The 26710-nt window shown below is 38.7% G+C and overlaps 1 protein-coding gene across 1 annotated transcript in view; it reads right to left on the bottom strand.

Moving 5' to 3' along the window:
- Positions 1–26710, bottom strand: part of CACHD1 (cache domain containing 1) — a 225867-nt gene that overhangs the window by 90618 nt on the left and 108539 nt on the right. The window contains exons 3-4 of the mRNA XM_050757476.1: positions 22091–22239; positions 830–936 (exon numbers count right to left, since the gene is read on the bottom strand). Of these exons, the coding sequence (XP_050613433.1) occupies positions 830–936; positions 22091–22239 (256 nt within the window). The remainder of the gene's footprint in view (positions 1–829; positions 937–22090; positions 22240–26710) is intronic.

Here is a 26710-nt window from a genome sequence, read left to right as displayed (position 1 = left end):
CTTTATGTGTCTACAAGACACCTGGAATTTGGGAAGTATGGTTCTCCATGTTTAAGGATGCTTTGTCTTTCCAGCAATAAGGAAAGTCTTAGGAGGTTCCTGTGCTTTAGATTTTTTTCTTGGTAAAATCTGAGGATTGGAGATGGTATTATTTCTCAAGTTTCTTTCAGCTCTTAAACAGTGAAGCCTCTAGGTTCTGAGATGTATCAATCAACAAGAGTACATAAGACAAAAAGAGAAATAAGGAGTGGAATTCTAGGGCAAAAAAGTGGAGATATCAGGTCACCTTGGAGCTATCAGTAGTTATATATAAATACAAGCACCCAGTAGTTATTTACACTGCCTTCAGCTGAGTTCCAATGAGAACAGGAAGAAAGTTCAACCTTGGTATACAGTATTATGGCCCTAAGTTTATTAGTAGAAAAGTTCATACAACATTCTTCCAGAAAAATCCCAAAACAGATTAAAAATTATAACTAGGGAAAGGAAAGAACATCCAATACCTCCTATTGCAAAGATAACCGGGTCTCTAAAATAACCTTTAAAATAACAAATGTAAAATTCACGAAAAATGAGTTAACAGATTGAAGAGCATAAAAAGTAGTTGGCATGTACCATATATATAGCTATCTAGTAGAAGCTTAAGATGTAAGCTTGATTTTTTTTCCCTCTCCCTCTCTTGAGGGTTAACTTTCCAGCAAGAAATATCCAATCTTAAGTATATAATACTTCTCTTCAAAAGTTTAAAAAAAAATTTGAAGCAACGTATTTATTCAACTTGAATGTGATAGAATACAGTTCATCTTTGTAAAACCAATGGATTACTGACCTGAATTTAAGTCTCGTCCTGGATTGAAGGCCCGGCTATTAACAGTAGTAGAAAGTCGATCACAACTAATTGTTCTAGACACATTGGTATTAAAGCTCCCATCAAACCTGAAACAATAGGAGAGAATGAGCAATACTTATTCAGTCCAGAAAAACCAACCAACAAAAATAATGATTTACATTGTGTACAAGATAGATCAGCCCATAAATAATACAACTGTGATTTAGATTTAAATATTCAAAAAAATAATTTCAGAATTGTGGGGGATCAGGGGGGGGGACACCTGCATCCAGAAGGTTTTAGAAATCAAATTCAATTCCAAGATAAAAACAAACAACCATTCTTCAAATCAACTTTTCTCCAATAAACTTAAGTTAGTACTATTGATAAAATCATACAGAAAATAGATGACAAAATTCAAAACAGAGCTACAAAAAAACAAAAAATCAGATGGGTGCTCTGACGTTACATGTAAAACAGAATTCTTTAAATTATCCTATTGGAAAACCAATGACCAAGTACAAAAATAGACAGTAGTGAAGGATAAAGAATGGGTGTGGAGTAGGAATGGTCTAGATATGAAACCCTGCTCTGTCACTATTAGAAAGATTATTCATTTTTTCTGGGTCTCAGTTTTCTTATCTGAAAAAGATAATAAAACTTATTTTCCAGAGCCATAAAAAAATTAAACATAATGTATGGAAGTTCCTCTCATAGTATATGACACATAGCTTGTACCTGCTAGACTGTCATGCAAATAAGGCAAAAGTCTTTTCATTTCCAGTGGTAGTGTAATGCTAGTACTTGAGCTAGAACAATACTATTATTCTAGCTAGTAGCTGATCAATAAATATTAGTGGAATCAATGATCCATTGCTATAGCAGACAACAATCTGAAAGAACATAATAGGAAAACATAACAGCTTATTTACATATAGTCATTAAGAGTATTTTTAAGTGAATTTCATCCAGGAGTAACAAAAGTGAAGGATCTTGAACTTCTAAGTAAACTATTTAGGATTTCAGATCCTGAGAGGACTCAAAGTTTGTAAGAGATCCCCAAATAAATGCAACTTGAAATGAGGTTTTTAAAAATTTGTGTTAAAATGTAAACTTCAGGAACCACTAATGCAACTCCATGAACCCAAATAGAGAAGCTCTAAAGCTAGGAGAAACATTCCTAAAAAGCAATATCCATTTGACCACTGGCATGAACTTTAAAATCTGTTGATCACATCCCCTAACACATAAGAACTATTACATGGAACTGACTGCACAAGCAAGGGGACTAGGTTTTCACATGGTATGTTGGTTCCAACAGCAAAAGCTAAAAACAGTCTTGCTTTATTTCATATCATCTCAAAGAAGGAGATAGCTGGATTTTAAGAGACTGTTAGTCCAGGCTCTAACCTAGTGCAGAGTTACACCGACAATGTCAACTGTGCCTTAAAGGACACAGTTGCTTCATCAATGTGGCTGCCCTTCCTTGGACCTACTCCAGTTTGTCTAGACGAGAAGACTGCTGCCTCAGAAGCCACAGATGGAGATTAACACAGCAGCAGCTGCTGTGTCCATGCTGGCAAGGCACTATCACTACAACCTCACTTCTCTCTAAGCTATAGCTAGCCACACTAAGTCTATTCCCTCCCAGACATTTTTATAAAGGGAGAGATAATAGTTTAGGCTTTGTGGGCCATAAAGACTGTTGCAACTCCTCTGCCATTGTAGTGTGAAAGCAGCTACTGAAAATAAATAAAAGATTGAGTATGGCTGTGTTCCAATAAAACTTAATTTTCAAAAACAGGCGGTATTCCAGACCTGTTTCACCACTGCTGGTCTAGACCAGGGCCGTCCAAGAGAAGTCTCTGGGATGATGAACATGTATTATTTTTGCACTGTCTGACATGTTAGACACATGTGGCTACTGAGCATTTGAAATGCGGCTAGCATAACAGAGACACTACATTTTCTACTTTATTTCATCTTAATTTGTAAATAGTCACTGAAGAATGGCTACCATATTGGACAATGGAAGGCTGGAAGGTTCTCCTGATTACTTGTCTAGTAATCCTTCAGGTCTCTGTTCATGTATCCCTTCTTCAGAAAGGCCTATCCTGATTGTGATGACTTCCCAAGTCTATGTAAAATGCCTCCATATTCTGTCAAGGCATGTGCCATAATTTTAAATTTACAGTTCTATTCATGATTTTTATAGATCAGGTTCCATAAATAGACAAGAGTGCCATGAAGGTAGGCACCATGTCTTGTTGATTTTGTTCACCACTGCATACATTGCTTAGCATTGTTCTGGTCATAAGTAGGTGCTCATATTAATTGGTCTTTTATGACCATCCACGCCATCCAGGGTGCCTAGTCCTGTTCTGGGCTCCCCTGAAGACTCCAAGAAATCTTAGCAAGTGAGGACCATGACTCAGTTGAATGGTTACAATACTGAAAGTCTAGCTACCTCAGAACCAGCTGGGATGCATGTTGGAATGCAGATTCCTGGGATCCACTGTTAGAGAGTCTGATTTAGTGAGTCTGGGGTGAGGCCAAGGAATCTGACTTTCACAGGCTCTGGAGGAATGAGAAGTGCCTTCCAATCCTGCTATGCAGATTCTTTTAGAAATAAAGCAAAGGAATGGCCTTCTGCATGAGCACAGGTACTTTCCTGTATGTCTCAAAGAGACCGAAGACACAGGATCTTCCGAATGGATTTAGATCAAGAGAACAGGGTAGTTCTGAGGTATGTATGCAGCTCACATCTGGACTTCGCTGTCCAAGTTATGAACCCTTTCTCCTACCCATTTCACAGTTGAGAAAAATGACACCAAAGACTGCAGAGCAAGTCAGGGACCTAAGAGAGACTTGAACCCATCACTCAACTTCTTTCCAGAGACAAACCACATACGATTCCGCATAAGTGATACATAAAGAAGAACTTGCAACTGAAGAGGGTTACTGACAAATCTTCCCAGGAAATGTGTAAACCTGGAGAGAGTCTTTGCCTATCTGGATTAAGTCTCCACAGACAGCACCTCGCTTTCAGCATCACCCCTTGAGAGAGCTGAAGTCCAATGCTGAGGATACACAGATTTTTCTGGACCTTTGTGAAATGCAAGCTGGCTCGTGGGACCAGGGACATCAGGGAACTATTATTATAGGTTGTTTTACTTCCTTTGCTGAAAAGATCATCTTCAAAAGCATTAGAGAAAACATTTTTATAACAATAAAAATGACAGTGACTCATTAACAAAAGTAGGTGCTTGATAAACATTTCTCCATCATAAAACAGTTTCATGACATGGTACTTGTCAACAATAATCTACCCGACCTTCTCTTCCCACCGTCTCCTATCCTACACTTCTAACCAATCTGGCCCTTCCCTATGCGCTCTTCTGTTAGACCCCAACTGTGACGCTCTCCAGTGTCCACTCCACTCATTCTTCAAAGCCCAGCTCAACTCTTCTTTCAAATTTCTCCCTAGTACTGGCCCATGATGAGTCCTTCCTCCTCCAAGCTGACTAGTGCCATTCTGCTTCTTAACTATACGCTTGTGTCTTCTTCCTATTTTTCTTGTTTCGTAATCAAACAACATAATATCACAGTCCTATCCATTAGATACAGATTTTTTTTTTTTTTTAAAGATTCTGCTTATACCAACAGAACACTAATCAATTGTCTTAGTCCATCTGGACTGTAAACTAGGTGGTTCATGAACAACAGAAATTCATTTCTCACAGGTCTGGAGGCTGGGAAGTCCATGATTAAGGTACTGGCAGATTTAGTGTCTGGTGAAGGGCCACTTTCTGGTTCATAGACGTGGCCTTTTCACTGTGTCCTCAGTGACAGGGGCAAGGCAGTTCTCTGGGACCTCTTTTGTAAAGGCACTAATGCCATTCATGGGGGCTCTGCCTTCATGATCTAATCATTTCCCAAAGGCCCCTCCTCCTGGATCATGTGGGTGATTAGTTTCCAACATATAAATTTGGGAGGGAGAAGGCAAATATTCAGACCACTGCATCAATAATATTTATAAATAAGATTCATTCTTTGGGAGGCCGAGGTGGGTGGATCACAAGGTCAGGAGATCGAGACCATCCTGGCTAACATGGTTAAACCCCGTCTCTACTAAAAATACAAAAAATTAGCCAGGCGTGGTGGCAGGCGCCTGTATTCCCAGCTATTCAGGAGGCTGAGGCAGGAGAATGGCATGAACCCAGGAGGCGGAGCTCACAGTGAGCCGAGATCACGCCAATGCACTCCAGTCTGGGCAACAGAGCGAGACTCCGTCTCAAAAAAAATAAATAAATAAAAATAAGCTTTATTATAAATAATGAACAAATTATAGTATTCATTTTGCCTTCCCCCTATACCAAATAAATGTGTGTTACATGGGGGTGAAATGCCAAAAAGTTTTATCATGGAACCCCTATTTGACTAAACCCTACCCATGTAGCTCTTGAATTCTCAATTCTCTCTAAAACCTTTTATGCGCTTGAGAAATTTTAGCTTCCCCCAATGGGACTGTAGGTTACTGGAGGATTTATATTTCTCTCTCATGTCTAGCACAGTTGCTGGAAGGTGGGGCATTCCATAAATTCTTACTGGTTGACTGAGTAACGAGAAAGGGCAGAGTTAAGTCACCAGAAAGCTCTGGGCATTTTATTTCATAATATTCATTGAACATCTACTATATTTCCTAAGAGTCTCAACTGCCGTGAGTTCTCTCACATGTGTTGAATTTCAGCCGTGCAGCATTCACTTGCCAGTCAAGTTAGCATGAAAAGCCTAGAAATCAACCTCACTCTGCTGCTTTTCTCACTACCACTGATGTGCCAGTCAGATGAAGAAGGAGGTGTCAATAGGGGCTTAAGATATACAGGGCTGGGGACCGGCTAGGTTAGCAGGAATAACTACTGGAAGCACAAGTGAAGAGTGCTTATCTTTCTACCCTTCACTAACACTCTAACGCCTACTGCTTTTTCTGGACTCCAGACTCCACACGCAGGGGTAAAACATGCTCAGCCATCCTTGTTACTTTAGCTACCTCTGGTCCCTAGAGGAAGAGTCACCTTGCCAAAGACAGGAATGCATTTTATGCCCATATGCCTTTGAGAAAAGTGACTTATAAAAAGAAACATGCTATTTGCCCTGATTTGGAGAATGTTGGAAATATAAAGCTCATACTTAAGACACTTTATAAAAACATGTCACTTATTCTTAGCGGTTACCTAAAAGATTTTTCATTAAGAAGTGCATTAGCTGCCAGTCACATTTATACAATTTCGGGTTTATGGAAAGGCCAAGAAGCGGTAAAATCATAGATTTTCATACAAAATGAACGGGCAAATCAACTTAAGAGGTTTGGTTTGCTTCATTCCTCATGCCTGTGCTTTCAAAAAGTTAGTAATGACAATAGAAATTACTGAAAAAAATCTCCTTTACACCCCGACTCTAAAAAGGAGATAATGGATTGTAACTGCATTCTATACTCATTTTCATAAGATAAAACCAGTGCCTGAAATTCAGTTTCAAGAGAAATAACCCCATCTCTCCAACCCCTGTAAGTTTAAAAAAAAAAAAACAAAAAAACTTCCTTCTGGATTTGCTTTCATGAACAACTGATCGAAACTGCATCCCGAGGGAGAAAACAGAACTGTGACTCCCACTTTGATCTCTTCCCCATGGAGAAATTCACTCCCTGCCTGGCTTGCAAGATGTTCATTTGATTGACGTTTGCTCTGATGTGCAAACTGCTTTGAACTTCAGACATTTAATTCCCATCAGGCTGCAGTCATTTTTATTCTCCTTCAACAGGATTTACAAGCAGGAGATCAGCAAATGTAGAAGATAAAATAAATTTGCAGAAGCTTTGAATCTTACATCAAAACAGTGTTCAAGTGAGTTCCAATTGGATTTCATTCAGCCTCGATTCACAGTGTAAATCAACTTTTCAGTGGAGTCCCAGTTTAGAAAGAAAGAGATATAAAAGACCCCACCTCCCCCACCCCCCCATCCCCCGACCAGTTGGGGTTTACTTCCTTTCTTGGTCTTTGTTTAAATTTCCTAGGGAAGGTAATTTGCCAGGCAAATCACTCAGAAACCCGGGTTTTTCTCAATATTTCCAGAGAAGTCTGCCTCATTTGTCACATAGCACATAAAAATCACACCCACAGTGTCGGTTCCAAGGGCAGTGATGAAATGTGGAATTGTTCATGGATGAGTTTTTAAGGTAATGATTAAAAAGCAAATCCCTGTGGAAACTGATCATCAAGTCCACACACAAAGCCAATGTAATGATAGCTAATAGGGTAGGGAATATTCTTTACTCGTTTGCTTGTTTTTAATCACTGCTAAAATGCTGAGATAAGTGCAAAAGGTTAAAACAAAATCATTTCTTCTGAAAGCAAAACTTGGTATCAGATCAGAAGTGGGTATGGAAGAAATGCTGAGAGGCTTCCAAGGGGAGTTCACAACACAAGCCGGCCTTTGCTGCGAGTGCCACTGAATTTCCAAGCTTTGTTTTTAGAACAGCACATGTTTTTCTGCAAAACAAAGGTGGTGAAAACCCTTCACTAGTAGCTGCAGGAGCTGCTAAAGGAAGGTTCTGGACACTGAGAAACACTCAGGCCTACTAGGCCCCGGGGCCCTAGTAACAGCCTCACAGGGTCTGGTTTACTGTGATATGACACGGAGACATATCTCTTCACCTCCATTCAACCAGGTTCCCGCTCATTCTTTCTGGGAAGCATCTGCTCTCCAAATATTTGAGCAACACCAGTTGAAAAGAATTAAACAAGAACCTCCTTATCGTCCACTTAACCACCCATGAGAATAAAGTTAAACAAAGAAAGAGCTTAGATAAAAATCAAACATCTGCACTGGCAAATATTTAAACTCTGTTTGAATGGTAGAGGAAAGGGGCAAGAGCAGGATCACTTCAAAAAGGAACTATCACATTTATAAAGTAAATAATACTCAAACCCCCCCCTCGACTGAGTTTACTTATTCAAACACCTAAATAAATGGGCCAACCAAAAAGCTGTCAAATAACATGTAATCACATTCCGAGAAATAGTGTTTCCTTCCATCACTGCAGAGATTGGGGTGATAAGTCACATTCTTTTTTCCTTATCAGTAATAAGGATTAAACCTTCAGGGTTCAGCAACTCAGCCAGATTGGAAACAAGGGCTGGTTTCAAATGCCCTTGGAAGGTAAGATTTTCAGAGCAATAAAGTGTCTCCCTCTCTATTAAGTCTAAGTATCACACAGACCAACCATATTTCTTTTTCGCCATTTCCCTACCACAACAGACTATGGAGATAAGGCCCTGCTATGACCTTGTGTCTCACTTCCATATTCAAAAGATGGTATTATCATTCAATTCACTTTCTCATAAAAGCTTGGAAAATTGCACAGGTGACATCTAGGGTGGATTGGAAGTGGGCGCACAACCACATTAAACATTTATCCTTTATCTTCCTCATCACTAGGTTGGACGGGGGGCACAAGAAGAAAGATGGGTATCTGGAAAAATCAAAGAGAGAACAGGCTGGGGAGAGCAGCTTGGTGGGGTCTGCAGGCTGCCTTTGTGCCATTCCATAGCACCCCTGTCTATCCTACCACTTGACCTCTAATAGGGACTTGACACACTTGACAGTTATTTATTTATACACCCTTCTCCCTTGCTTGGTAGACACAAAGGGAGAGGTTTTTTCTTACGTTTCTTTATACCCAGGGCCTAGCTCAGAGTCTCCTTGTGAGGAGCAAAAGTTTCGTCAATGTCTGCTGGATAAATACACATAGAAAGCCTAAGAGGCTGAGATTTCCCAGGACTAGAGGCCAGAGACTGTAAATTGGGTATGTTCTCTCCCCTCACACACACTGAGTATTTAGTACACAGCAGACAGCTGTGAGTGGTATGACACAGACACAAAAGAGAGGCACTAACAACTAAGAGTTAGCAGATGACCTTGGAGATTAACTGGTTCCATCTACCAGCACACATGCACCGACGAGGGAAGAATCCTGTCCACACATCTCCCTGTTCTGTTAAAGAAACAGAAGAATATAAGATACAGAATACTTACGGCTGATTCTACAAAAGGAATACTATCCCAATATTAACAAGTTAATAAAGCTAGAGTGTAAAGACAGGTATCTACATCATCATACCAGATAAGTCAAGTCCCCAGAAAGAGATTATAGATAGATTTTTAAATCTGGGCCTTCTTTGAAATTGCTTTGGTATTTTTCACAATAAAAATGCACAAAATGGTTTCTGCTTTGCAGCTAAGACAGGTTCTATTTCTTAAAGCTGGTATAGTCTGCTAGGCAGTTTTCTACAGAGATCAGATTTTAAAAAGAAAGAAAAATCACAAAACCATCTCTATTTAAAATCCATAAAAGGCAGCTGGTGAAATTCAATAGCGTAAGCAGTGAGGCAGGTTTCCCATTCTTCCTCCAATGAAGGTCACACAGAAAAATGCAGGAAGCTAGATTCTCAGCAGATCCAAATGCAGGCGCTTTCTGCTATAAGGGTACTCATGAAGACTCCTAAACATAAAGACATCTATCTAACACACACACACAAGCACACACAGGGAAATGATACAAATTGCTGCAGGTCAGCCTATTTAGAAAGTTTGGAGAGCCATCTAGTAACCTCAAGTAGAATTCTAAGAAGGAATACATAGTTTAGCATTTCACTTGGCAGATGACCCACTCTAATTTTACTACTGGTCAGAGTACCATTAAAAGAAAACAGCATTCGGAATCAGGAAACCTAAATTCCAAACCCGGCTCTCCACTAAGTCCTGCCATAACCTTTCTTTCTTTCTTTTTTTTTTTTTTTGAGACGAAGTTTTGCTCATGTTGCCCAGGCTCGAGTGCAATGGCACGATCTCAGCTCACCACAATGTCCGCCTCCCGGGTTCAAGCGGATTCTCTTACCTCAGCCTCCCAAGTAGCTGGGATCACAGGTGCCCACCATCATGCCCAGCTAACTTTTGTGTTTTTTGTAGAGATGGGGTTTCACCATGTTGGACAGGCTGGTCTCGAACTCCTAACCTCAGATGATCCACACACCTGGGCCTCCCAAAGTGCTGGGATTACCCTGCCATAAACTTTCTAAACCTATTTCCTAACCTATAAAAGTGGGGATGAGGGAGGTGGACAGAGACAGTTTCTACCCCACCAGGTTGTTCAGAGGAACATATGAAGAATGTAATGTAAGTAATGTAATGTTTAAAGAAGAACAGGCCTAAAAAAGTATTTCACTGAAGTATAAACATATGTAACTAAGTTTTCATAAATACAAAGCTTTCTGTAATATCTTTGTTAAATGTTGAGCTTGGCCGGGCGCGGTGGCTCGAGCCTGTAATCCCAGCACTTTGGGAGGCCGAGACGGGCGGATCACGAGGTCAGGAGATCGAGACCATCCTGGCTAACCCGGTGAAACCCCGTCTCTACTAAAAAATCCAAAAAACTAGCCGGGCGAGGTGGTGGGCACCTGTAGTCCCAGCTACTCAGGAGGCTGAGGCAGGAGAATGGTGTAAACCCGGGAGGCGGAGCTTGCAGTGAGCTGAGATCACGCCACTGCACTCCAGCCTGGGCGACAGAGCGAGACTCCGTCTCAAAAAAAAAAAAAAAAAGAAAAATGTTGAGCTTAACTCCAGTCCTCTGGTACCAATATCCAGAAAGACTATCTGTAACATTTAGTTGGCCTGCAGGTAATAATAATTTTTAAAGGCATTGGAAACGGAAGTGTGAGATAAGGCAGTGAAAATGACTTGAAAGACTAAGACTTGCCATACAACACTTCATGGGCATAAACACAAAACACATCTTCATAGAGAAATAATACGACTTGCAATAAATTTAAACTCAGTTGTTCAGGACCAAGCTTGTCACATTATTTGACCTTGTGACACAGCGATAACAAAGGAACAAAAGTTATAAGCACCTAAGTCACAGTATCTTATTTCTCATAAAAACAGTAATAATAAGAAATAAGATGTATATAAGGTTAAACATTTTATATCATATTTTCCATGTGCACTACCTTAAAATTGGGTTAGAAAAAAATAGGAGTTGCCAACTTATGGGTCAGCTGTTATGTCTTGAAACATTCTGTACAAACCTATACATTAACACAACATTAAAAGTAGACATCTCAAATTTCCCTTTTACCTGAACTGCCATGCACATGACATAGTTATGGGGGTAAAAATATTTGTGGCATGAAAATAAAGAAGTTGTGGGATGAAAATAAAATGCTGCTGCAGGTTAATCTCAGTTGCTTAGCAAACACCTCCCAAGAATGATCTACGTGCAACTCCAAATCAGCATGTTTATACTGGATCCATCATTTTCCTCCTAAAAGTCTTCTTTTGCTCCTAGTTTCACCCTTCAGTTAATAGATTCCCATCTCCCAAAGTGCTCAATTTAAAATTTGGAGCTGTCATTTCTATTCTTCCTCCTTACCAAAACTCTCCAAGAAAACCTAGTTGCCATATTCCACATATTGTACATCCCTATTTTGACACTCTATATAATGTACCAGTCCCTGGACATCTTTGCTTTAGTACATTTGTCCCTTAAGGTGTCATTACTTTGTCTATGATTATCTAACTGGCCCAACCTGACAAGAAACTTGCCTTCCTACCATCATTTATTCTTCATTTGCCAACTAATTAATTTGCCCAAGACCTGACCACAGCTGTTCCTTGCTTTAAAACTACTGCTTACTGAGAGAAATTTGTGTAGCTGACCTAGTGTTTCAAGCCCACCATGGTGTTTCTTTAATCCTTTGTGCCAGCTGGGTCTTCCACCTCCCCATCCTCAATTGCAGTATGGACACTTGCTGTTTTCTGGTCTGAAGCATTCTTCCCCTAGATCTATCTGTGGAAGTTCTACTCTTCAAGGCCTTGACTACCACTTTTTCACCAAGCTTGAGCATTCGGAGGCCTTTGTTCATAATCTCTTCCTCCTCTAAAAGTCTTTGGATTTCTTTCATGACATTTGCCACAGACTGCCTTAGCTTACTCTACATGTGTCCTATGAGCTCTCGAAGGTACATACTGTGTTATTCATCTTTATCCATCAGACAGTATCTAGTACAATATCTTATACATTGACTGCCTTGAAGATGGTATAGACAAGTTGAGTTGAAAATGATACCCATGTATGTAGGTATTTGGGAATGTATATTCCCAAATATACAAAATGCATATAACAAAATTATTAAGCATAACTGATAACTGAGATAACCAAATCAATATCAAACATGTTTCACATCAGAGCTTGTAATAACACTGTTCAGATTAAAACAATGACTGTTATCAATAGGCAAAAAAGTATTTAATAATAATGTTCAGTTTCTGCCCAGAAAGGAAGTAGCTTGTTAATTCTGACAGCATCATAGTGACTGAGACTCAAACACTAAAGACAAAGTCAGTTATGCTACTACAAACTAACTCCTTTGGCAAATATTTATCGAGGGCCTATTTAAGCAAAGTATTGAATACAGTTGTATATGACAGAGTCCCTGAACTAAAGTAACTAAGAAAGATGAGAGAGTACATAAAGAACAAATATGCCTTAGCACCTGGTACCATCACTCTCAGTTACCCAAAATCAACTTTGGCCACCTATGATTCCTCCCTCTTCCAAAACTCAAGAAGTAGGAGCCAACATCCAAGTCCAGGCCTCCTCTTGCTCTTTGCTTACATAAATGAAATCAGATAGGTCTTCCAGTTGTTACATGATTAAGAAGTGAAATTTCCTTAAAGTTCAGGTCTCACCATTGTACTCCCTTTCTCAAGAATCGTAAATTAATTCCCTCATTCAAGCAACCAATATTTATTGCGTGTCTACTATGTGTCAGACTGTAGATATAGAAGCAAGAGAAAGATAGACATTGTTCTTTACTTCACTTATGGAGCCTAAACCCTACTGAACAGAGTTTAAATTCTCTAGTCTAGCATTTGAGGATCCTTATGATCTAATATTGATCCAACTTCTTAGCTGCCTCTTCCATTATCTGCTCCATATACAAGTCCCTCTTCAGTGCTCCTGGTCATTTCTAGGCATGGGATCTCTTCATATTGAGCTTCCTCTCCTGGAAAGCTCTTCCTCCATATCTCCATATATTCAAATCCTTTTCCTGCTTAAATACCCAGCTGAAATATTTCTTCCATAAACCATTCCACAAGCCTTTATTTTTTCAAATGAATGGATGAATGAGTGATTTAAACTCTGTGAGTCTTGCTGCATATCATCTTTCATCCCCCCATAAGGTCACTCTCAAAAAGATAAAAACAAACTCTCTCATGGAATCCAGAATTTATTATTTTGAGCAGTAGGAAAAGTTGCCTATAATGGTAAATGGCTCCAGTTTAAAAACAAACAAACAAACAAACAAGCAACCTTCTAAGGAGTTTGAGGAAAATTAAATCAGTCTTCAAAGTTGGAAGAGTCTCTGAAATATAGTTCAAATTGCTCATTTTACAGTTGAGGAAACTGAGGACCAAAGACTTTAAGTGAACGTCCCAAGATTGCACCGCAAAGTGGCAGAGTCGAGGCCCATCCACTCTTTGTACTACATGACTCGGGTATAATTTACATCACAACTGAACTTACTGCTTATGATACTTCTTTTGCACCAGAGTAGTTGCAAATAAAATAAAAAGACTTGCCTCTTCTTAGCAATGAGAGAAGCTCATGCTTGAGTTCATTTTAAAAACAAATAATTAAAAAACAAAACAAAACAGAAAAACCCCTTGACTTGAAGCTAAGTCCCTTAAGAATAGAAATTGTATCTTTTAAATCTACTATAAATTCCTAAAGAGCTAAGTACAGGAACCTGAACATTATAGGTCAGCATGTTAATCATCAAAATTAAAAACAACTCTCTGAGTAAGTTACCTCTGGCTCATATGATGTCAATAATACTAAAAGAACTTGAAATCCTATTATAGAAATGTATACAACATCTAAATCATGCCACAAAATACACAACCAATTTACAGGGAAAAAAAGAATCACTCAAATGCTGAGATTCCTTTCCAGGCAGCTCAGTAACTTTTTTAAGAGAAGCAGTGCAGGAGAATATGGTAGAAAGTTCTGTAAGTGAGAGTTTAGCCTTCTCCAGTCTAAATGTGAAGGTTAACAAAACCTTAATTTTAATGATAGGTTTAGCAGTATAATTTTCTACCCTTTCTAAAGACAAAAGGGGTAAAAGGGCAGGAGGGATAATTTGGCTGGGCTATGTTACCCGGATAGGTTTGGCCAAACACTATTTTAGATGTTTCTGTGAAGAAAATGTTTTAGATGAGATTAACATTTAAATAATAGGTTATGAGTAAAGTTGATTATTCTTCGTAACATCAGTGGGCCTCATCAATTGAAGGACTTAGTAGAACGACGACAGACGTTCCGTAAGCAAGAAGAAATTTCCCTAGCAGACTGCCTTTGAACTCCAACTGCAACTCTTCTTTGAGTCTCCAGCTTGCCAGCCTACCATGTATTTTGGACTTGTACCTCCACAATCCTAATTCCTAACAATAAATATTCATCTCTCTGTATGTACACACACATACACCCTCTATTGGTTCTACTTCTTTGGAGAACCCTATCTAACACAGGGTTATAATGGTGCTATTCATGAGAATTATTATGATCAGGAGCCTGTGTTCTTGCATCAGAACCTATGTTAGTTGCTTTGTCTGTAGCACAATACCCTCAAGAGGCTGAATAAGATGGGATTCCTGAAATCATGTAATTCAAGTGGGTGCCAGCTGGAAATGCACTAAATTTGTGTTCTTAGAAGATGAGATGAGTCCTATCTGCCTTCCACAGTGACTGTATCAATCTCAGTGGATGCCTCAACTCAAAGAGCTCCCTGTAAAATAGCAGGAATCCAATTTGACAATGGTTCCAAGAGTTTCTTCATTTTTGGAATCAGTGAAGCTTTTTCAGTCTCCCCTGAGAGAATTATCTATTCAGCTGAAATCTTCCAGCTCCAGGTGACTGACTTCAGAGAACCTTGGAAACAAGTTGCTTACTTACTCTAGCTCCATCAGAGCATCGATTTGCTCATCAAGCCAGACATAGATGCCTTAATGTCAGTTCTTACCATGATTAGTCAATTAACATGCATTAACTAAATGAGGATAACAGCACTGAACCCCACTTGGAGATACAAAAAAGAATAAAAATCTAAATTCATCTTTCCAGTATTTCCTCCCTAGCTTATCCTCCCCTTTGCCCCTTTCTTTTTAAATAAAGACACCAAAAAAAAAAAAAAAAAAAAAAAAGAATACCAACAGGTAGTAAAATCTATAGAAGAAATTGGGGAAAGAAATAGATACATCAATTAAGCGATGTGGAAAATAAAATTATTGATCTGGGCCTGGTGTGGTGGCTCATGCCTGTAATCCCAGCACTTTGGAAGGCTGAGGCAGGTGGATCACTTGAGTCCAGGAGTTCGAGACCATCCTGGCCAACACAGTGAAACCCCATCTCTACAAAAATACAAAAATTAGCTAGGTGTGGCATTTTCTTAGTAAGGCAAGATAGGATGTCACTACATGAAAGACTGGGGAATTTCTGACTGACAGCTGTGAATCCAAGTAGACAGAGCATGCATTTGACACCTTTTATTAAGTGCCATAGGTGTTCAGACTCCGTATTCTTGGTACTTAACTGTCTCTACTGATGAAGAATGCAGTAATCACAGCTACTCAGCAGGCTGAGGCATGAGATGCCACTGCACTCCAGACTGGGCAACAGAGCGAGACTCTGTCTTAAGAAGAAAAACAAAAAAGTATTGATTTGTTTATATAAAAACCAAGGATCAGTAGGGCCTGCTGAATAAATGATAGCTTTAGAAGCACACATCAGAATCTCATCTCTGTGGCAAGCTGGGTTTCAGGGATAGCTATTCTTAGTGTTATGCCTAAAGGAATTATATTCTTTAAAAACTTGAGAGAATGAGAATGGACATTTTTTTTTTTTTTTTTTTTTTTTTTTGAGACGGAGTCTCACGCTGTTGCCCAGGCTGGAGTGCAGTGGCGCGATCTCGGCTCACTGCAAGCTCCGCCTCCCGGGTTCCCGCCATTCTCCTGCCTCAGCCTCCTGAGTAGCTGGGACTACAGGCGCCCGCCACCGCGCCCGGCTAATTTTTTGTATTTTTAGTAGAGACGGGGTTTCACTGTGGTCTCGATCTCCTGACCTTGTGATCCGCCCGCCTCGGCCTCCCAAAGTGCTGGGATTACAGGCTTGAGCCACCGCGCCCGGCCTGAGAATGGACATTTTTAAGTTGGCATAGCAGGGAATGCACATGGATAAGACATTTTTCTTAAGTCAAATCTATTAACATTGTATGGTCTTTTCAGGTCAGGAATTGCAAATTCACATGCTAAGGTGGGCCAAACAGGTGATATAAATCAGGGAAATAGATTGGGTGTAACATATCAGATCAGGAACTCATCCCCTGTCTTGAAAGGGGAGCTGCTCTTCATGAAAGCAGACTGTTACCAAGCAGCAGTGTGGATCCAGTATTGCCAAATCTTCTGATTTTTCACAAGAAGACAGAGACTTTGGATTTTTAAATTGCTAATCTTTCAAAGTTTAAATGTTGGCAACAGATTTTAAAATTTACAAATTTAAAAACCTTTAAAACACGTGAGGGCCGAAAAAATATACCTGCAGGTCAGATATAGTCCATGGGTGTAATTATGTACTTGTTCACTCCTTGTGGGAGAGCCCAGGATCTCCTGCATCCCTAGCACCTCACTAAAGGAACACAAAGGGAGCTGCGAATTAAATTATATAAATAAATGAGCCCACTCTCAAAACTATGTTTTTTTAAGTGATACCATTGAAAATGAGTTTGTTTTTGATTAAACTTAGCCTATTTTTTTCCATATTGAAGAATGTGAATTCTTTAGATCATTCCTTCAACAACAAACATTGACAGAGTACCTAATCACTATGCAGCACCTTGTGAAGAATAATTAACTTTTAAGGCTCCTGTGCAAGAATTTTAAGAGTTGACTGGTCTGAGAAGGAAAGTATCAAACCCACCTGAAAAATTAATTTTCTGCCACTTTGCAGGTTCTCTCTGTTGTCATCATACTATAGCCTTCAGGGTGTATTCTTCAGAATGCTCTATAATAGAGCTCTTTAAAGCTCCTCTCTCTTCAGAACTAGGCATTGTATTTTTAAAAAATACGTACTATTAAGCAGTAGTGAAGAAAACCAAATATGGATTATAAATCATTAAAAATGAAAAGTTAGGCCTGAGACAAAAAGTAAAAATTAACCATTAGTTAAAATTACTTATAAAAACATTGTCTAGTTCTAACCTTTAATATATTTGGAGAAGCAGCAAGGTCAATAGGCCACAGGCACTTAAAATGTTAATAACAAACAGCTATCATACTATCGGGTCAGTGCTGAGTTAAAAAAAAAAAAAAGTTCATAAGGCCCAGATGACTTAAGAATGAAGAAGATTCAGCACTAAGACTGGGGGTCTCTTATCTGAGGTCCAATTGCTTATATTTATTATAAAGGTAGTATTAATACATACACACATGGCAAGATACAGTCCATAGGCATAAATCATTTCAAAGAGTTTGCCTCATAGAACTATAATATCTTACCGTTTGGAAGGACTTTAGCAATAACCTTGAGCCCATTTTTCATGAACTTTAGTCACTACTACATCTCTATCACTTTTCAAACATTTGGTCACATTCACTTAATGTTTTCATTTAAAATAGTTCAATTTTATTCAGCTACATTTCTTTTAAAAGAAACTTTGTTATTGCCATTAGAGAAAAACTGTTAACACAGGGAATATTGAAATAAATACATAATCAAATTTTAAAAATGTCTAAGTACAACCTAAAAACATCTCCCCTATAACAACCATGTGAGTTGGGTACTCTCATTATCCTCATCTCCCTGATGAGGAAACTGAGGCTCAGAATAAGTGACTTCCAAAGGTCCACATACGAGTTCATGAGATTCAAAACCAAATCTCCCTATGATTAAAAAAGTTTTTAATCACATGCTTACACTGCTTCAAAAGACTAGGAGATCTTCCTTTCCTCACCTAACTCCAACATGAAGTTGCTGAGATTCAAAATGGAGACATTTTTGGAAGGACTGGAATATAGGAAAGTGTCATCAGGGTGCAGTTGCTCAAGCATGGCTCAAGCCTGTAATTCCAGTACTTTGTGAGGCCAAGGTGGGTGGATCACCTAAGGTCAGAAGCTTGAGACCAGCCTGGCCAACATGGTGAAACCCCATCTCTACTAAAAATACAAAAAGTAGCTGGGCATGGTGACATGCCCCTGTAGTCCCAGCTTCTTTGGAGACTGAGGCACGAGAAGCGCTTGAGCCTGGGAGGTGGAGGTTGAAGTGAGCAAAGATGGCGCCATCATACTCCATCCTGGGTGACAGAGTGAGACTCTATCTCCAAAAAGAAAAAAGGAAGGTGTGAACTGAAAATGTGTTCAGCAGGCACCCCAGCCATTAGAATATGTAGATAAGCACTTTCTGAGGGACTAGAACAAAGGTTGCTAGCTGAGAATTTGTACCCTTGTTCACTCCAACAATATACTACGAACTCTTTCCATTTTTAAATCTTCATTAAAAAACTGAGGTGTTCCTCTAATTTTACAAAGTGCTTGTGTTCAGCCAACGTCTAGAAAAGTATCAGCTCAGGGTTCACTCCCAAAATTCCTTCACACATTTCACTGGAAAGTGGGCTCCATTTAAAGTCAAGTAGACACAGTATAATAGAAAGGAGTCCTTACAGGCCACTTCCTGTTACAAAAGATCTCTGTTGTCAGGTATCTAAAACTTGTTGAAGGAGGTTCCTTGTATTGCTAATCTGTACATTCTCTGATTGTTCAGCTTTACCTTCAGAACTGCCTTGGTTTTCCAAGATCCACCCCAAGCAGTCCTTGGCTCTGTCAACTACTCCTGGTCAGGAGACAACACTGCATCTTCAGCATTCAGTGCAGAGGCCCCACCTCTGAAGGAGGAATATTCTCTCCTACTAATCTGTTTACTCGGTATGTATTTTTCTAGGGGTACAGTTAAAGTCTCATGGATGTTCAACTCAACTAAATGAGAAGTTCCCAAAGGGCAGAAACTATATTTTATGTTTCATTGTATTAACAAAAAGGTTGACCACTGGGTTTTACCAAACTAGATGGCCTCTGTCCCAGACCTGAACCCTTATCTCAACATATTCAAAATGGAAATCACTGTCTTTACTCCCAAACTTAATGCACACATGTGTGTTCTTGGCTTTTTGGCTAATATCAAGTATAATGTATGCATGTCTGACCGTTCTCACAGGTCAGCTTCAACAGCATGGCTGCATCTTACCATCTCGTATATATGGATGTGATACAATTTTCCTAACTAATCCTCTATTGTTAGAAATTTAGAGTATTTATAATTTTCTCCATTCTAAATGGTACTACAATATTTTTCTTTACATGTTTATATTATATATATTTTTGTGATGTTCCTCCTAATGGCCAAATCAAGTAAGAGGCATATTTCTAAAGTTCATAAAATCATTTCTGATACAACCTATCTGGTATAGTTCTCTGCTTTGAGGAACCACAATACCTCTCTGCTATGTCACATTTTGCCCTATTAATTACGCTCAATTTTTGCCACTCCATCACCCAGTAACTTACAAATTTCGAGAGAGTAGGTACCCTCTTACTCCGTCCTATATCAATTTAGATCAATTCAGATGCCAACAAATAGTATAAAAATTAAACACAAGGACCAGGTGCTAGGGGTAAAAAAAGATGAGGCGTAATTCCTGCCCAGAACAGAAAGGGAGGCTGACTCACAACAAGGTCTGATACATTAAGTTCTACACTATATACAGATGTATGGAAATTACTATAGGAATAAATATGAGAGAGCAATAAATTCTTCCAGGGACAAAATGAAATAAGGAGAGGAAAGAAAGAGGTAATTGGAAACTATGAAGAAAAGGCAATTGTTGAGTTGCTCCTTGAAATAGTCATAGAAATTCACCAGGTGGCAATTGATTGGGTAGATTCACCAGTAGCAGCCAGCCGATTCAAGTTTCGGGTTTTTCCCCCTCTAGAGCACTAGTTCTACTTAGGAATTTACGAAGATCCCCAATCTGCTAAGCCAGGGTTTTTTAACCTTGGCACTACTGACATTTTGGGCAAGGTAATTATTTGTCTTGGGGAAGCTGTCCTGAATATTATAGGATGTGTAGCAGTATCCCTGGACTCTACTCACGAGATGCCAGGAGCAAGTATTTCCTCCAGCCTTTAAGTTGTGACAACTGAAAATGCATCTAGACATTGCCACATGTCTTTCCCTAGGAGAAAAACACATAAATCTAGCTCTAAGAAATTCTCCTTTCCTTACTATCTGTTCTCCCTGCCCTGAAAATGGTTTCTGCTTTGGGCCCAAAACCCAACTGGACTCTCATTTTATTTTTAGTTAGTGATAAGTTTGTCAAAACATTAAGTTACAGGTGCCCCAATATAAAAGATAATCTTTGATTATATCTGATATAGTTTGGCTGTGTCCCCACCTAAATCTCATCTTGAATTGTAGCTCCCATAATCCCCACATATCATGGGAGGGACCCAGTGGTAGGTGATTGAATCAGCAGGGTAGGTTTTCCTCTGCTGTTCTCGTGACAGTGAGTAAGTTTCACGAGATCTGATGGTTTTATAAAGGGCACTTCCCCTGCACACGCTCTTTCCTGTCACCATGTAAGATGTGTCTTTGCTCCTCCTTCCCTTCCACCATGATTGTGAGGCCTCCCTAGCCATGTGGAACTGTGAGTCCACTAAACCTCTTTTCCTTTATAAATTACCCAGTCTCAAGTATGTCTTTATTAGCAGTGTGAGAAGGAACTAATACCTAACAAACAAAAATTGAAATGTTCACTCTGATATGAAGGTATACAAATATTTAATATTACAGCGAATACTTGTTTAGAACATTACAGTTTACAAAATATTTTCATGTTTGATTTCACTGAAATGTTCACAACATCCTGGAGTCTTAGTTATTGTTCTCTTTCCAGAAATAAAGACAGGGTTGCTCAAAGACACCAAATATTGAAAGACCATGTGGGTATTGTTAGGGGTAGAATTCCTATCCAGACAGTCTCATTCCAAATTATATACGCTTTCCATTTAGCTTAGAGAACAACTAGTATGAGTTTCTTCAGGCCACAGATAGGGTAAGCCAGACAAAGGCGCATCTTAACATCATAGAAATGGATAAATAAAATGACTTGAGGATGCCCTGCTACCTACAAAGCCCAGTAAGAAATCATAATAAGTAAAAACTTGCTTATGGAAACAAAGCATCATTTAACCACCAAAAAAGTTATATCCATCCTTTGCCTAGCCACAAGAGCACTTGTCATGCAAAGAGAGGAATAATAAATACTAATTAACATGTACACTCATATTTTTTTAATGTATTAATATCTTTTATTTATTCTAAGTAGCACTAGAAAATTGCTATAAGATTATTTTCCACACTGGTAGAAAACTGAGCATAAAAATAAACATTAAGTAACTTGATAAAGGACACACAGCTAATTAAAGACCAAGTCAAACTTAAAACTAAGCTCTTTGTACCTCCAGATAAGTGTTCTTTCCACTACAATTTCCAGCATCCCATAGCCCTATACCCCTTCAGATGTGAATATCACTAGACCAATAAATAAAAAATCCTCAACCATGCAGATACAAATCTGTTTCAATATGATCTGAAACCACATTTCCCATAGGAGTTTTAAAGATAGTATCTACTAAAGTAAGGAGTGGGAATTTTTGGTTACTCTTTTAAAGACAAAAGGCACTCCTTTAAATTAAGCAAGTGACATGGCTTAATAGTTGACTCATAACAAAGCATTTCCAATTTTCTAGATTTAGTTTCTGTACTCAAATAAATAGTTGATATTCCTCAACTTGAATTTCATCAGGAAAAAAAAGGTGGGTAGGGAGGGTCCAGGAATTTCCTGGCTATACAACACTGAATCACATTTCTTTAAAAAACACTTGTCTATCTAAAGATAAAGGGCTTATCTCAAATAGTGGGAAATAAGCTACACAATTTGCAGTAAATAAACACAGGTATTTTGAATATGAAATGAAACATGTAAGCAATTCAATTTCTGGTTTATACAACAACAAAAAGTTTTAAAGTCTTACTCCATCATGGAAGGTGGGATAGTACAGCAGTCTTGAATTGCAGTTAGGGGAGAGGTTAGGTGAGCCGTATAGGATGCTTCTACAACTTGCTTGTTCCGATTGACCACATCCAAGTAACGGTTGAACTTCTCTCGGATTTTTTTGGCTAGCTGTGGGATGACAGTGAGCAAAATAAATCGAAAGTCCATGACAATAACTCATTGTATTTGTTTCCTAATAAACTAATAATTTGTGTCACAAGCTGCATATATTACAATTCAAGTAAAACAAACAACACACACCCAAGTCCTATTCCACTGTGTGGGTTGAGATAAAAATTGCACAATGCCCAGAAGTCATAGAAGGATACTCAGACAACAGTAAAATTATATCTTCTTGTAACAGATGATGGCACGTTAAATAGAACAATACCTATCCATAAAATACCTTGCTGGAAAAAGGAAAACAAAGACTGTTGACATTATTGTCAGCGTGACAGTGGGCATTGCGTGTTACAGAGCAACGACAATGACTGGGAGAATAAAGAGAAGAGACATTATCTGCTACTTGTGGTTCCGGGTTCACAGTTTTTCAAGGGGGGTAATAACAGAAGGAAAGGAAACAACATTCAGTACCCTCTGCTACACAGTCCCAGGGGATACCACTCTCAGTCTTCCATGTGAATGGCAATTCCCTGGAGTTGTACAATTCATAGAAATGAAATATCCACTTAGAAATACACTTGTGTTTGGTCTGCTACACCTTTAAGATGAACAAATGCCTTCCTTAACTGCTGTGAACAGAACACTTCATCATGATTTACTTTCATGCAGGAATAATAAAAGCAAATTGGTGAGCATACTGCTTTTTCCTCCATTGTTCCTATCAAATACCACAGCTTCATCACAGATCTCCAAGGAAAACTGTGTTTTTTCTTCCCCTTAAACAAAATGTTACCCAAATGAAATGACTGATAGAATTATAGCTAATTGGTTTTGTAGTGCTATTCATTATGATCACACTGGAGGAAAACTAATCATCTCCTTTGGGTCATGCGTCTCACACAATCCAATAGCTTCCAGGCTGAGAACATGGAGTCAAATCAAAATATCTTCATTTGTTATTTTCAAGCCAATTTTAAATCTTGATTTTGTTCCAGGGATATTCTATAGCTTTCAGGGTCTCAATTAAATAACAGGTTCTCAGCCTTGCTAGAAATTACATAAGCTATAAAGTTTAGAAAAACTTCCAGACATAACAAAGGGATATGAGTATAGTGTTTAATTGGATAATGGGTTGTCCAAATTCATTTTATCATTTTCAAAGGAGGAGTTGTGGGTCTTGAAAATTTATAAGATGACTCACAATACTCCCTGACCTAGACTCCTTCCTGACCTAGACTATTGAAATAAAGTAGGTTTTCCTCATTGAGGTCATTGCATTAAAACATATAAACCCAGTTTAATTTAGAAAACTGGTGGCTTTGCCATCCTCAGGGGACATTTGGAGAAAATTTTGATCGTCACAACTGGGTGGAGAATGCTGCAAAGTAGATAGATAGAGGCCAGGGATTCTCCTAAGCATCCTACAATGCACAGGACAGCATCCTCAAACCAAGAATTACCTGGTTCAAACGTCACTAATAGCCCAGATGAGAAACCTCGAAACCTCGATTGATTGATTTTTTAACAGGTGCTGGAAAATAATTTTTTAAGCAAAAAATTCACATTTTATTAAGGATATTAATATAACCCTTTCAGGGGCCCTCTAAAAATCTTTAGCAGTATCCTCTGATTGCAGTCAAATAATTATTAACCAGATGTTTTATTTAAGGGCTATTCTTGGGTATGACTCTCACCAATTTATTTTTTCTTTTCCAACTTTTATTTTAGGTTCGGGGGTACATGAGCACATTTGTTACATGGATAAATTGTGCGTTACTAGGGTTTGGTGTATAAATGATTTTGTTACTCAGAAAAACTCTGATTTAGAGAAAAATCAGTAAATTATCCCAATCTGTAATTCAGTCAATAGGTTTCAAACTGTTTTTCTATTTGAATTCTCCACCCATCCAAAATGATAACTTATCAGGGAAAAAAAAATCCTGTACATTTCAACAAATGCATTTTTTTCATTCTTTGTTTTTCCTTCCCCAAAGTAATATTAAACAGGCCATCACATGTGGCCCAAATATGGAAAGAGGACTATTCACTCATTATCAAATGCATTAACATGGTTTTTAAACAGCAGCTTGCAACTAATCTAACAATCCTTTTTTCCAAGATTTTCACATTCAATGGGCAGTAGAGGATGTCAGAGCAACAGGCCCAGCTTGAAAACCTTATATTCTCATAATGCCCTGCATAAGCCCTCTCAATACACACATTAAATTTAATGCTATTTTTGTTTTTTTGTTTTTAAACATCTGGCTATCTCATGAGACTACAAGCACTGTTAGGACACACAGTCTCGTGAGATAGCCAGATGTTAAAAGATAACATACGACATATGTTTTTGTTCACCACTGTATCTTCAAGCTCTAGAACATTGCCTGGCATTGTAGACATAGAAAAAATGTTTAATAAAGTGATAAAGATTTTTAAAATTCACTCCTGAGAGTCATCAACTTTATCTTCTGTTCTAATAATAAACTATTTTAAAGCATACTTATTTTTAAAATATACAACAATATGTATTTCTGGAAGCCCCATCAAGAAGCAAGTTCTACCTTTTCTTTGTAGGTCATGACTTCTGATAAAGTAAACATCATTAATTTCCCACCTAGGAGTATTAAGAGTGTATAGTCCTTTACTGCCCTTGGGAATAAATGTATTGTAACACAATGAACATAAGATGTAATTGAAAGAACGAAATTTTGAAATTTCTTCACAAATTCACTTTAAAATAAAAACAAAATTTATAATCATATGTCCTTCTCTCTCATACACATACTCTTAATATTTAACTCCACTTGAGAAATACCCAAGGGTTTCTTCTACACATTTGGAAGATTCTAACTTTAAAAAGTGAGATCCAGCTAAACTCAGATATTCTAATCTGGTCCACTGCCTGTTTCTACATAGGCCATAAGAGCTAAGAATGATTCTTATACTTTTAAATTTTTTTAAAGGAGAATATTTTTAATATTTAATAGTTATACGAAATTCTAATTTTACTGTAATATTTATTGGAACATCATCATTTGTTTACGTATTGTTTATGGCTGCTTTCATTTTACAATGGCAGGTTAAGTAGCTGCAAGAGTCTGCATGGCCTGCTTTGCTATAGGTAGAAGTCAGGGGCCCAAATTTATCCGCAGATGGAACCATAATCCCAGTGTGGTGCCATTCTTCCTAGTGTGGTGGTTTTACAGAAATTTCCTACTAATTCTTTAACGGGTCTACCGCTTTGGCAGGTGGGGTCTACGTTTCCCCCTGTCTCCACTGCTTAAATCTGGGTAGCCTTATGATAGGTTCTACTAGTGGAGTACAGAGAAAGTAATACTAAGCGACTCCTCAAGCTAGGTCATAAAAGGACATGCCTGTCTCTTGGAATGCTTACTCTTGGTAGCTGTCAGCTACGAAGCTGTAAGAAGTCCAAGACACATGGGGAGGCCACAGTCAGTGCTTAGTTGGCAGCTCCCCAGTTTAGCATGTCTGCCAAGTCATCCCAGAGCAAGTTTGTGGCATGAACCAGGAAACTTCCAGATAATTTCAGCCCCCAGATTAGCCCCTTGAAGAAGTCATGGACATCATGAAGCAGAGATAAGCCATCCTTGCTGTGCCTGGCCAAAATCCTGACCCACAGAATTTGTAAGCATGTTTGTTTATGCCACTAAGTTTTGGGTGGCTTGTTATCCAACAACAGAAAACTGGAAAATGCAGGATCAGCTGAATTCCATCCTAGGATATGCATATTAGAGCAAGTGAAGCTCCTAAATGTAGGCACTGCATCTAAATCATCAAAATTATCAAGATTGTACCCTGTGAGTTGTAAACCTGCTGCAGAGATTTCAGAGTTCTTCACAAAATTTTAATAGCTACCAGGACCTTACAGTATGGGTATTCTCATTTTATATCAATGAGTTAAGTGATGAGCCCGAAGCCACAAAATTAGTGAAAGAGCCATTCACTTATACAAATTCAAAATCTGCGTGCTCACACACTGGCTGTGGTGCCTCAGACGAACCAAACCTAAAAGAAGCTGCAATGGTGGCTTGAAATATTAAAATATGACAAATCACACAAGCTGAGAATTCCTGTTAACATAATCAAATAAGGCAAAGAGCAAAGTGTTAAAAGATCCTCAACTCTGGGCTGGCTGCGGAATTGAATGTTCCTCGGGATTGCAGGGGGACTGGTTGATGGGAGAGGGGCCCTGGCAGAGGTGTGTTTTATTAGGGGATCAGGGTAGAGTGTCTGCCTTTGCCTTCCTGGTTAGGGTGGGCCTTCAGCTGCATTCTTCAACAGTAGAGACAGTTAAGTACCAAGAATACGGAGTCCAAACACCTATGGCACTTAATAAAAGGTGTCAAATGCATGCCCTGTCTACTTGGATTCACAGCTGTCAGTCAGAAATTCCGCAGTCTTTCATGTAGTGACATTCTACTTTGCCTTACTAAGAAAAATGCCAATATCTGCT

Source organism: Macaca thibetana, chromosome 1 (genome assembly GCF_024542745.1).
Source record: "Macaca thibetana thibetana isolate TM-01 chromosome 1, ASM2454274v1, whole genome shotgun sequence".
Classification (NCBI taxonomy): Eukaryota; Metazoa; Chordata; class Mammalia; order Primates; family Cercopithecidae; genus Macaca; species Macaca thibetana.
The sequence above is the reverse complement of the archived record's forward strand: the minus strand, read 5'-3'. Positions and strand labels throughout refer to the sequence as shown.